Source organism: Protobothrops mucrosquamatus, unplaced genomic scaffold, assembly GCF_001527695.2.
Source record: "Protobothrops mucrosquamatus isolate PMUCROS unplaced genomic scaffold, P.Mucros_1.0 scaffold4648, whole genome shotgun sequence".
In the NCBI taxonomy this organism is placed as follows: domain Eukaryota; kingdom Metazoa; phylum Chordata; class Lepidosauria; order Squamata; family Viperidae; genus Protobothrops; species Protobothrops mucrosquamatus.
Window position 1 is genome coordinate 82,973 of NW_015390547.1, and position 11,491 is coordinate 94,463.

Genomic DNA, 11,491 nt, shown 5'->3' on the forward strand with positions numbered 1-11,491 from the left:
GGTGCTCCTCAACTTATAACCACAAAGGAGTCCAAAATTTCTGTTGTTAAGGAAGTCAGTTGTTAACTGAGTTTTATCCCATTTTAACTTTTTTTACAATGGTTGTTAAGTGAATCGCTGCAGTTGTTAAGTGAATCTGGCTTCCCCATTGACTTTGCTTGTCAGGTTACAAATGGCCATCACATGGCCCTGCAACACTGCAACTGTCACAATGCTGGTTACCAAGCGTGTGCATTTTGATCACAATGCTTCAGTGGTTGTTAAGTGTGAAAAATGGTCATGAGTCACTTTCTTCAATGCCTTTGCAACTTCGAGCGGTCAGTAAATGAAGTCAAGGGCTACCTGTACTAAGGCCAATCCCCATGTCCCCCCCAATTGCTACATGCAATTCCAGAATAACTTTGCTGCCCTTCATCTAGGATACTGTTTTCCTTCCATTGAATGGAGGGCTTGATCTACTGCAGCGTTTCTCAACCTCAGCAATTTAAAGATGGGCGGATGTCAATTCCCCAAGCAGCACCTTCACTGGGCCCGGTTCAAGCTGCCCACTTCGTTTTGCTCTTTCCAGGGTGGCTGCCAAGCAAGGGCTCTGTTTCACCTCTGCATCAGGCTACTGATTTCCACCATAATTATTTGGCAGCTGAGAAAGCTACACACCAGTCCATGAAATGCATTAGGAATACAAGAAGCCTCCAAATTATGTCCTTCAGGTTTTTTTTCTGTATATCTCGGGCTTTTTTTTTAAATAAACATTGCTTGATTTTTTTTTACCATTTCAGTTTGTTGAGGGGGGACCTATAGGGGTCTTTTTAACCAGGGTAGTCCAACAGTGGCAACCTTTAAGACCCATGGACTTCAATTCTCAAGAATTCTCCAGCCGGCATAGGTGGTGAAGAGTTGAAGCCCACAGGTCTTAAAGTTGCCAGGTTTGGACTCCACGTTCTAAATTCTCTCTGTTGCCTCAAATTTAAATGCCAAGTCACAGGGATTGAGGAGAAAGGAAGCATCTGGATGCAGGCAAAGAGAGGGGATGTCTGCTTTTCTTCTAAGAGTCTCTGGCTTTCCCGCTGCCTGGAATTCCCCTGCAAATCATTTCACCAGCCAAGATCACAACCGAACCCTTTCAGTTTCTATTCTCTCCTTTCTGTGGGGCTTTTGCTCAAGCAAAAGTCAAGACTACACGAAATGAAAGCTAAAAGCCTGGTTTTGGCCAACCCGTGAAAGAATGGGCGTGGCTGCACCACCTCTTTGCCCCCATGAGCTTCATCAGCATGGCAGCAAGTGGTGAGAAAGAGAGGAGGGGAAGGGTCTCCCCGGCCCCTGCCCCTCATCTGGCCTGCTGTAGGTTAAATGGATCTCTGGGCTTCTGAAGAGCAGCAGAGACAGAACTGGGGGTTGACTAGCCTCTGAGGTATCTCTTCATCTTTTCTCCTTCGAATACCATGAACACCAACACCGAGAACGGGGGCTTTTGTATCCAACACAGCTTTTCAGAGAGAGATGGGCGGCATACAAAGAATACCAACTGTTGTTCAATGAACAAATATGGCTAATCCTCAACTTATGACCATAATTGAGCCCATGTTTTCTGTCGCCAAGCAAGACAGCTGTTAAGTGAATTTACCCCATTGTACAATCTTGCTCGCCACGATTGTTAAGTGAATCACTGCAGCCGGTTAATAACAGGGTTGTTAAGTGAATCTGGATTCCCCATTGACTTTGCGTGTCGGAAGGTCGCAGAAGGGGATCACGTGACCCTGGGATGGTGGAACCGTCATAAATATGAACCGGTTGCCAAAGGGCCTAATTTTGATCATGTGACCATGGGCATGCTGCAAGGGTTGTAAGTATGAAAAATGATCGTTACGTGCCGTTGTAACTTTAAATGGTCACTAAATGAACTGCTGCAAGTTGAACACGATCTGTAAGGAGCACTCTTCTTTTCCGACAGGAAACTGCTACTTACTGGGTATTCTTTTAGCACAGTGGGGAGCAGATCCTTTAACAAGGGCTGCTTCTGAATTCAAATCTCCAGCAAAGTCTCCCCTAAGCCAGGGGTAGGCAACCTTGGCTCTTTTTATGAGTCGTGGACTTCAACTCCCAGAATTCCTGAGCCAGCGTGGCTCAGCTTGGAAACCTTTTTTCCCTCAGCATGGCTGGCTCGGGAATTCTGGGAGTTGAAGTCCACGAGTCATAAAAGAGCCAAGGTTGCCTACCCCTATCCTAAGCAATCCCTATCAGGTGGCCCTCCAGAACTGACCTGAAAGTTATACCACTATAATTTTCAAGGGGAACAGCTCTTGCTACCAGGAAACGCCTTCTAATATTTACAGCAGGGGTCTTCAAACTTGGCCCTTTTATAACTTGTGGACTTCATCTCCCAGAATTCCTCAGCTAGTGTGCCTGGCTGAGGAATTCTGGGAGTTGAAGTCCACAAGTCACAAAAGGGCCAGGTTTGAAGACCCCCGATTTACAGAATCACAAAACTTAAGGAAATCTTGTTGTCAAATCCAGTACACAAATTCATTAAAACAGCATCCCCTCCAGATGAGGAGCCTGCATGGCCACCGCCGGGCCTTCTGTGGCTGCTCGCTGCAGCTCACGTGCGTCGCCCCGGCCTCTGTTTCACCAGGTAGGCCTGGCTGTTGGCCCTTTCTTGCCATCCCATTTTTTTCCCCCTACTTCCCAGTTTACCCTGTAACCCTGGGACTCCTGGCAATTTTTCATGGAAGTATTAGCTAAGCACAATCCTCAGCTTTTCCAAGATTAATTAGTTGCTGCCATCTGCTGTTTGCCAGTCACTGCTTAGAAAAAAAAGAGGAGACGTGATCAATGTGAAAATACACACCATGTATTGTACACGGAAAGGGGATAGGGAGAAGGAATCAGGTGGGAATCTGAAAAAAAAAACTAGGACAAATCAAAAAAAGCACTTCTAAACACATCGTTCCCATTTTGACCTGGTGGCCACTGACTTGGATGAGTGTAATAAGGGGTTAAACATGGAAGCCTATGAAGACCACTAATTTGGAAGACTTCACTCTTGTTTCCCTATATAGGGGGAGAGGGACTGGGGGAACAATACTGGTCAGGTAGATCTTGGCTTCATGTAAGGAGTAAATGCACAGTACTTACATTCCATTCATCATTCAGTTCTCAAGAGAGAGGAGAAATCTGTGGGAATTTGACTCTTTTAATTTTTCAGCAAATATTGGGGCAACTGAAGGTTCCTATTACCACTAGAACGATCTTGAAAGGTGACTTAGAAAGGAAACATCTGCATCCTCTGCCTGGATGAAGGGGGCTACAGTCAGGTCCCCAAATTTGGTTTTTAACTCCTTTTAATCTTCACCAAAAGATCTCAGGAGGACTTCCATATTCAGGAATCTTCTTTCTTTGTGGTACATCCCGAAGTCTTGCTTTGTCTGCTACTTTAGAACAGGGGTCTCCAAATTTGGCAACTTTTTAAGAATTGTGGACTTCAACTCCCAGAATTCCCCAGCCAGCATGCGCTGGCTGGGGAATTCTGGGAGTTGAAGTCCACAATTCTTAAAAAGTTGCCAAGTTTGGAGACCCCTGCTTTAGAACAACTCATTTTGCTCGGTGTCTACATTTCAATGGGTCTCACCCCAGCAGGACGCCTATTTGAAGTTCTTCCTGGTCTTGATCCAGACTCTGGAAACGGATGCAGAAGCTCTGGAAACCGAGACTGTTCCTCTGAACTGCTGCCCATTGAGGGTCACCCATTCTCCTCCATTTTGAAGCGTTCTCCGTGCCTGGGTCTCTTCTCCACTTCCCATTGAGCGTGAAGCCCTCCTGAGTCATACCAGCCCAGCTCCATGAGCCAGAGCTCCTTGGCAGATATTTATGTGGGAGCCATTAAGAAAGGTCACCCCCCTCCCACTCCCCTGCCCCTGAGAACTCAAAACAAAAAAGTGTCGGTCTTCTTCCCACAAACTCCGGAGAAGCTCTTTCGAAAGGGAGAGAAGCAGCTGAGACGAAGGCTGGCAAGGGCAGAGAAGCCACCGCAAAACTAAAGCGCTTGGCCATTTCCCCCAAGGTAGCATTTTATGTCCTTGGCAAAGGATTCCTTGTGAGGAAACTCCATCTGTTTCATGCAGGATCCCAGGTACAGTGGGAAAGATCTGGAACACAAAAGGAGGGGCGGGAGGAGGAACGAAATTAGCAGGAGCTTTGCGATGAGCAAAGATGGACGCTCAGCTTAACCCCTCTTCCCACCCCCACCCCCCCAGCCTTCTGCTGCACAAACCACAAATCTAAAGCCCGGAGAGGAGGGATGAAAGTTCCCTCTTCATTGGATGGCTCTTCCAGTCAGGTGCAGGCTGCACTTCTGCCGCTGTTTATGCCCAGAATTACGCAAGCACCAGCTGGCAGCCAGAAAAAACTTCACAAAAACGCCTTCATTTCACAACACATAGGCAGGCTTAACCACAGTTTCAACTGGGAAACTGTTACCATCTCAGATCAAGCCAGATTCAACAATGCTAGGGAATTCCTCGAAGCTTGCCCTCCCAACACATCACCCCTTGACAGAGATCCAGGGATAAACCTTGTTTATATACCATTTAAAAAGATGCTGGGAAAAAATCAACAGCCCAGCAGGCAGGCCCTCCAACAGCTGCCACTCAGATAAGACTGGAAACAGGCAATAAACCCTAATCAAGGCACCACACCATCCCCCAACCTGGCAGGGCAAGCTACTCTACATAAACAGCCAGCAAATTCCTCCTCTGCCTTGCACTGATGATGTTACCAAGTCTGGTCACGAAATGTCTGCAGGAAATCAACCAAGCTCAAACAACGTCAAGAACCCAACAGTTCAACCTTTAGCTACAGAAATTCTAATTTAGCTCAGGGGAGGCAGCACCGGGAATTTCCAGAAAGGGTTTGGTGTAGTGGGGAAGGAGCTGGCCTAGAAACCGGGAGATGGTGAGTTTTAGTGTCTGCCTTGGGCATGAGAGGCAGCTGGGTGACTTTGGGCCAGACCCTCTCTCTCAGCCCAACTACCTCACACGGTTGTTGCTGTGGGGAAAATAGGAGGAAGGAGTAGGATGTATGTTTGCTGCCCTGAGTTGCCTATATATACATAGGCACAATAAAAATAAATCTAATAATAAATAAAATTCTTTTTGTTTTAGGTTTTTTTCCTTGTCTGGGTCACCAGACACAGCAGCATAAAACCCCAGTAAAAAGGAAGTGTTTGTTTTGCGTATTTGTAGCCAGGAAGCAGAACTAGACCCAAACTGAATGCCCTTAAGGTGAGGAGAGAGAGAGAGAGAGAGAGAGAGAGAGAGAAAGAGAACGACTGAAGGAACCTTCATAGGTTCATAGGTTCATAGATTGAGTTTACTTAGAGGGACAAACCCAAAGGACACACACCTTCCTGTGTTTTCCTCCATCGGGCCAGATTCTGATGGGAGCTTAGGCCAGTGTGCAACCACCTCCTGCTTCCGGTCAAGTTTCCAGAGGGTGTGTAATAAGTACAAGGTAGACGTGTGGTTGTCTGTAGGACAAAAAAAGAAGAGATTGTAGGAGAAGGGATGGCAGAACCTGGGGGTGGAGTGAAAAGAGGGATCAGCCTAGAATCCCTACATGGCCATAAGCAGGCTACCCTTGAATTCTGTTGATCCAAGACAATTCCTGTCAATAGGCATAAACGGGAATAAATCAGCTTAACTGGACCTTCATTTGTGGTCCTGGTCTTTCAGAGATGTGATCACAACCGACCTCTTGGGTAATAGCTTCCTCTCATCCTCATGCTTACCTTGTCCATGGTCTTTGCCACTTTCCCTGTCACGAACCCAGATTCTGTGGCCTTGGCCAAGTCCGCCCGGCACACACAGAAATGCCTTTTTTTTTGTGTAGTACATCCTCCTTGCCAGCCCAGTTCAACAGACCCTAACCTTTGAGAGCAGGAATTTCATGCTGAAGGTACCTGGAGAGACCTGCAGGCTGTACTGGAAATCCATCAAGGCTTCTTTAAACTTCCCCAGCTCCAGAAATTGGATCCCTCTTCCCATCAAGGCCAGGAGTCTGATTTGGGGGAGCTGCTCTGCCTCTGGTATGGCCGTCTTCTCCCTTTCTGGTTCAGTTCTGCAGCTGCCTGGCAGAGAAAAAATGCCAACAATCCTTGCCCATGAACACCCCCCAATTATGATCCACCAAAACAAGGCCAATTCTTCCATTTTTCAAGGACTGTTGTGATTCCTCGCCAGCCAGTGGACCCGGCAGCTGAGTCTGGGGAATCAGAGGAGGAGGAGGGGCCTGGAGTGACATCAGAGTCAGAGGGAGGCTCTGAGGAGCTCCAAGACTTACAGTCTGACGAGGAGCCTGGCCCCTCTACTCGTGCTCCGGCTCAGACACAGCTGTGCTGGGAGTCTGAGTTGAACAGTGATGACTCACAGCTGGAAGATATCCAGGATGCACGTAAACGCCGGCAGGCAGGCAAAGAGTCGGACAGAGGAATGCAATGGGGCGGCTCCAAAGGCAGAGAAGGCATTAGGAAACCACGCCTTGGCTGCATAATAAAAGGGAAGGTGTGGGAGGTGCTGGTTGCTGAAGGCAACCGTTTGTGTTAAGGAATCTAGTTTCTGTGAACTGTGTTTTGTTTGCCTTGGACATTTACTCAGGTCTGTAAATAATAAAAGGGGATTGTTTTTTTTCCTGCGGTTCCAGCCTGCTTGTTGGAAGAGGGGTTTCTCCTTGTGAGCTTAACAAGGACTCAGGCTGGGACAGAACAGGGACAGCCAGCTGCCAAATAAAGCCACGCCAGGGCAAAGTTGGCAAAAAGGAACTCCTTGCGCAAGTGAAAAGCACTGGAAGCAGAGACCTCTCAACTGCCTAGCAGACCCCCCTTTTTTTCCTTTGAGGAAGTTCAGCATTAGATAAATTGCACCCTGCAGCTTGTGTGAAGGAACCAGCTGATGGCCAAACCTGAAGAACTGACATCCCTCACTGAAATAAGGAGAAGACTCAGGAAATTAAGTTGTTTGCTTTAGATTCCGTGCCACCCGGGGTCATAATGGTGACGTGTAAAATGCAAGACCTACAGATAGGCCAGTCTGACATGATCCAGGGGAGATCCCAAAGAGAGCCATCATGAAAACAAAGTGGTAATTTTCAGAAGCCAGCAGGGTTGTCAGTTTTGGTTGTGCACTTCTCGGGTAGATTGCACAGGCGTTAACGGAGCTTGACTTTTTGTTTGGGAAAGACTGTCCATCAATAGCTCATCAAATTGGAGAGGAGCAGCTCATCAGGTGAGGAACTACTCCTGGCTCCTCTGGGCTTCAATAGTTTAATAATTTAGCTGAAGGAGGAGAGGTTCGACAAATTTACAGCTAACACAAAATTAGGGAGGATAGCTAATACCCAGAATGGAGAAATAAAATTCAAGGCCAGGTTACCAGATTAGAACAAGATTCCACAAACTTTATAAGCTAGGGATTGTTTTTTTTATCACTCCCTCCTTTGTGACCTATTTCTCTGCTACTTTATATATGTACAAAGAAGATGAATGGATTTTTAAAAAACATTTTAAGGAAATAATTAATAATAATAATAATAATAATAATAATAATAATAATAATAATAATAATAATAATAATAATAATAATAATAATAAAGTTGGAGGTCATCTAGTCCAACCCCCTGCTCAGACAGGAAACCTTATACCATTTCAGACAAATGGCTGTCCAGTCTCTTCTTAAAAACTTCCAGTGTTGGAGCATTCACCGCTTCTGGAGGCAGGTTGTTCCACTGGTTAATTGTTCTAACTGTCAGGAAGTTTCTCCTTAGTTCTAGGTTGCTTCTCTCCTTGATTAGTTTCCACCCGTTGCGTCTTGTCCTGCCGTCAGGTGCTTTGGAAAATAGCTTGACTCCCTCTTCTTTGTGGCAGCCCCTGAGATATTGGAAAACCGCTATCATGTCCCCCCTCGTCCTTCTCTTTGTTAAACTGGACATACCCAATTCCGGCAATTTGGTTGGAGGCTCCATGGAAAAGCTTTCTTCTTCCTCTCTTAACCAGAAAGGTAGCAAAACTGTGGCTGTAGGGGTTTTTTGTTTGCTTGTTTTTATTTATACAGTTATTTATAGATCAGCCAGCTCCCAAAGGGTTAGGGTTTACAGCACTGTACAATACAAATACAGCAATTAAAAACCACCAACAATCTAACTAGCTAGTTAATACAGCCCAATGCTATCAGCACCCAAACCCACTGCAGAATAAAAAGGGTTTTAAGGTTGTCCTAAAAAACGTTTGGGAGTATTATTTGGGGAGGCAGGTACCCCAAAGGCAAAGCCAGCCACCCAAAAGGGGAAAGGGAGAGAACTGATTTCTGCTTTGGTCACACCCCATCTTGGGTACCACACCCAAATGATATTTAAGAAGGTTCCAGAGAATTGGAACAGATTCAGAGAAAGGCAACCAAATTTAGGGGAGCTGAAATAAACCCATGAAGAGAGACTGAAGGAAATAGGCACACTTGACTTTGAGAAGACTTTTAGAACAATTAACCAGTGGAACAACCTGCCTCCAGAAGCGGTGAATGCTCCAACACTGGTAGTCTTTAAGAAGAGATTGGACAGCCATTTGTCTGAAATGGTATAGGGTTTCCTGCCTGAGCAGGGGATTGGACTAGATGACCTCCAAGGTCCCTTCCAACTACTACTACTACTACTACTACTACTACTACTACTACTACTACTAATTATTATTATTATTATTATTATTATTATTATTATTATTTATTATTATTATTATTATTATTAAGACAAGACAGAAAAGGGACATGCCAACACCCTTCAAAGACAGGTGGTCCTCATTTAACAACCACCTGTTCAATGACTATTCAAACTTACAATTAGGACTGGTAATTATGACCAGTCCTCAGAGTTCCAGCTGCCACAGTGTTTCTATGTTGATGTGATTGTGATTCGGCACTCGGTTTGTGAATACAACTTTGCCGTGAAGCATAGTCACACGTTGATTGTGATTCCTGACATTCCCAACTGGCTTCCCACAAAGTCTTTGAGGAAGCCAACAGGAAATCAGAAATCAACCATGTGAAGTTCTCATTCAACAATGGTAACTGGAACGGCTATTGCTAAGCTGTGTGATCACATGACATCGCACTGACAATTCCGGTCTCAATTGCTGCCATAAACTAAGAATTATTTATACATGAAAAAGTATCAGAAACGAAGGCCGAGACATTTCCTTGGTCTTCCCAGAGTGCACAACACAGAGGATGGATTTAAGTGACAAGAAGGCAAATTCCAAATCAGTGGTGGGGAAAACCCTAACAGCAGTTCAGTAATAGAACCAGAAATGGAAGGTTGTCCATTACTGGGTGGACCCAAATTTGGACTCTTACACTGAGTGGTATTTGTGTATGTGCACGCATGTTCGCTCATGGCATGGATTGATCCCTTCAATCCTGTGATTCAGGTGAAGACCATTTCCCCTGGAAAGGGCCTGCTGGAACCCAGAAAACCAAGTCAAGAAGGAGGCAGAAGCAGGCAATGAATACCTCTGTCCATACCTGTGCTGACCAAATGGACTCTCAGGAGATCATTAAGACACCTGTTGGAGAAGGATTGAGGCGCCGTTATTTCTGTGCTGCCAGAAGAATCCAGCCCCACATAGGGACAGAAAACCCTATTTTGCTGATAAAGCCCTATTCTGCTACTTTGAAAGAGGGCTATGAGCTTTCTTTTGCTACAGTGAGACGATGGATGGATTTCTTACCTCTCCTTTTGGAAACAGTTTCTACTTTTCAGCGGTTCCCAAAGAGGCTAGAGGTTGGAAGGAAACCTTCACTATTTCTCTGGCTCTCGGCCACAAATAGCGCAAGCAGGGCAAGTCGAATCAAATGGAGGAAATCACATTCAAAACGTGGAGAACATTCAAAATATCGTATACAGCTCTATTCCTCCTCGGGGGACTGGTCCTGACTCCACAAAATGAGGTTGCTGTACCCCATCAGCCTCTCCCCTCTAGCCCAGTGATGGCGAACCTTTTAGAGATTGAGTGCCCAAACTGCAACCCACTTATTTATCGCCGGGTGCCAGGTGGGCGTGGCCCACCCGGTGGGCGTGACTGTAGTGGTCATGGCAGACTGGGTGTGGCCAAGGTGGGCGTGGTCACCTGGATGTTACTCATGGGGAAGGACACCTGTGGGGGCCGGGCAGGGTTGGGGGAGATCCAGGGGGTCTCTGGCAGGTGGGGCAGTGGGCAGGAGGCTCATCCTGAGGGGTGAGGCGAGGCATGGCAGGGTGGGGATGTCATTGTCGCAGGGCAAGTCAAGGCAGGGGCTGGGGCAGCTGCTGCCTGACACCATCGGCCCCTGCACACAGAGGCCAGCGAGCGCATGGGGGCTGATAGTGTCTGTCAGCAGCCACAGCCTGCCGGCCCCTCGACCGGCACATTCTGGGGCTCTGCAGCCCGCCGCCAGCAGTTCAGAGAAGCCGCCTCTGAGCTGAACGGCCGGCTGATAGCTAAGGAGGCGATGCAGTGGGTCGTGCCTGGGAAAAGGAGAGCATGTGAGGCCAGGAGGAATGGGACGGGGGGAAGGAAACCAGCCGTGCTGGGATGCATCCGGCCACATGGGACATCGGCAAGTTGCGGGCGGCTGCTTGAAGAGAGAGGGTTGCTATCTCCAGGGCATGGCGCGCGTGCCCACAGAGAGGGCTCTGAATGCCACCTCTGGCACACGTGCCATAGGTTCGCCACCACTGCTGTAGCCAATACCCAGCTGTAACAGTGCAGAAGGGAGAGACAAGCCCAGTCAGTGATCCTGACTTGGGTCAGGATCCACTCGGATTTCAGTTACCTGCTAAAGCTGTTTATGGCTTCCTTGGTTTCTCTCCGCTGGGCCCTTGCCCAGCCCTGGATCAAGTGGGCAGCTGCTTGCCAAAGGACACAGCGCAGGCTCTCTCTCTGCCCTTCCAGGACAGCAGCAGGAGATTTGGCCAAGGGGGACCTCTCCGCCCCTATGGCCTTCTCTTCAGAACTCAGGTCCAGCACAATGCGCAGCCTGGCCGGGATGAGCCTGCTTACGCGGGAGACCACCTCTTCGCACACCATGATGGCTTCCTGGTGCCTGGCAGCCTCCTCCAGAGCCGAGGCCGCTTCCAGGAAGACCTCTGGAATTCTGGGCATGGCCAGCTCACTGCACTGAGACACCTGGAAAAAAGAAAAAAGCACACCCCATCCCACCCAGGGCAAATGAGTCCTGCTCCAGGAAGCAATATTCACAGGTGAGAGCGGAGATAATCACCTCCTCCCGAATTCAACCTTGGTACAACAAATCCAGCCCAGCACCCTGACTGGAAGATCTTTTGGGGATTGCACCAAAAATAAAATGAAGATCCAGTAGTTGTTTTCACCCAAAGCTCAGCAGCAGGATTCGTTTCTGCACCCGCATTCTTCTGCCCACAACCGTAGGTGGCTTTTCTTTGCCTCTACTCTTTT

The 11,491-nt window shown here is 47.5% G+C and overlaps 1 protein-coding gene across 1 annotated transcript; it reads right to left on the minus strand.

Moving 5' to 3' along the window:
* Positions 1–3,605: 3,605 nt before the first annotated feature.
* LOC114923588 (Fanconi anemia group G protein-like) lies at positions 3,606–11,203 on the minus strand (the record flags this gene model as incomplete). The annotated part of the gene is made up of 5 exons (XM_029286707.1): positions 3,606–4,145; positions 5,401–5,524; positions 5,957–6,205; positions 9,549–9,601; positions 10,851–11,203. Coding segments are annotated over 5 exons (891 nt in total), but the record flags the coding sequence as incomplete, so codon positions are not given.
* Between the last annotated feature and the right edge of the window lie 288 nt (positions 11,204–11,491).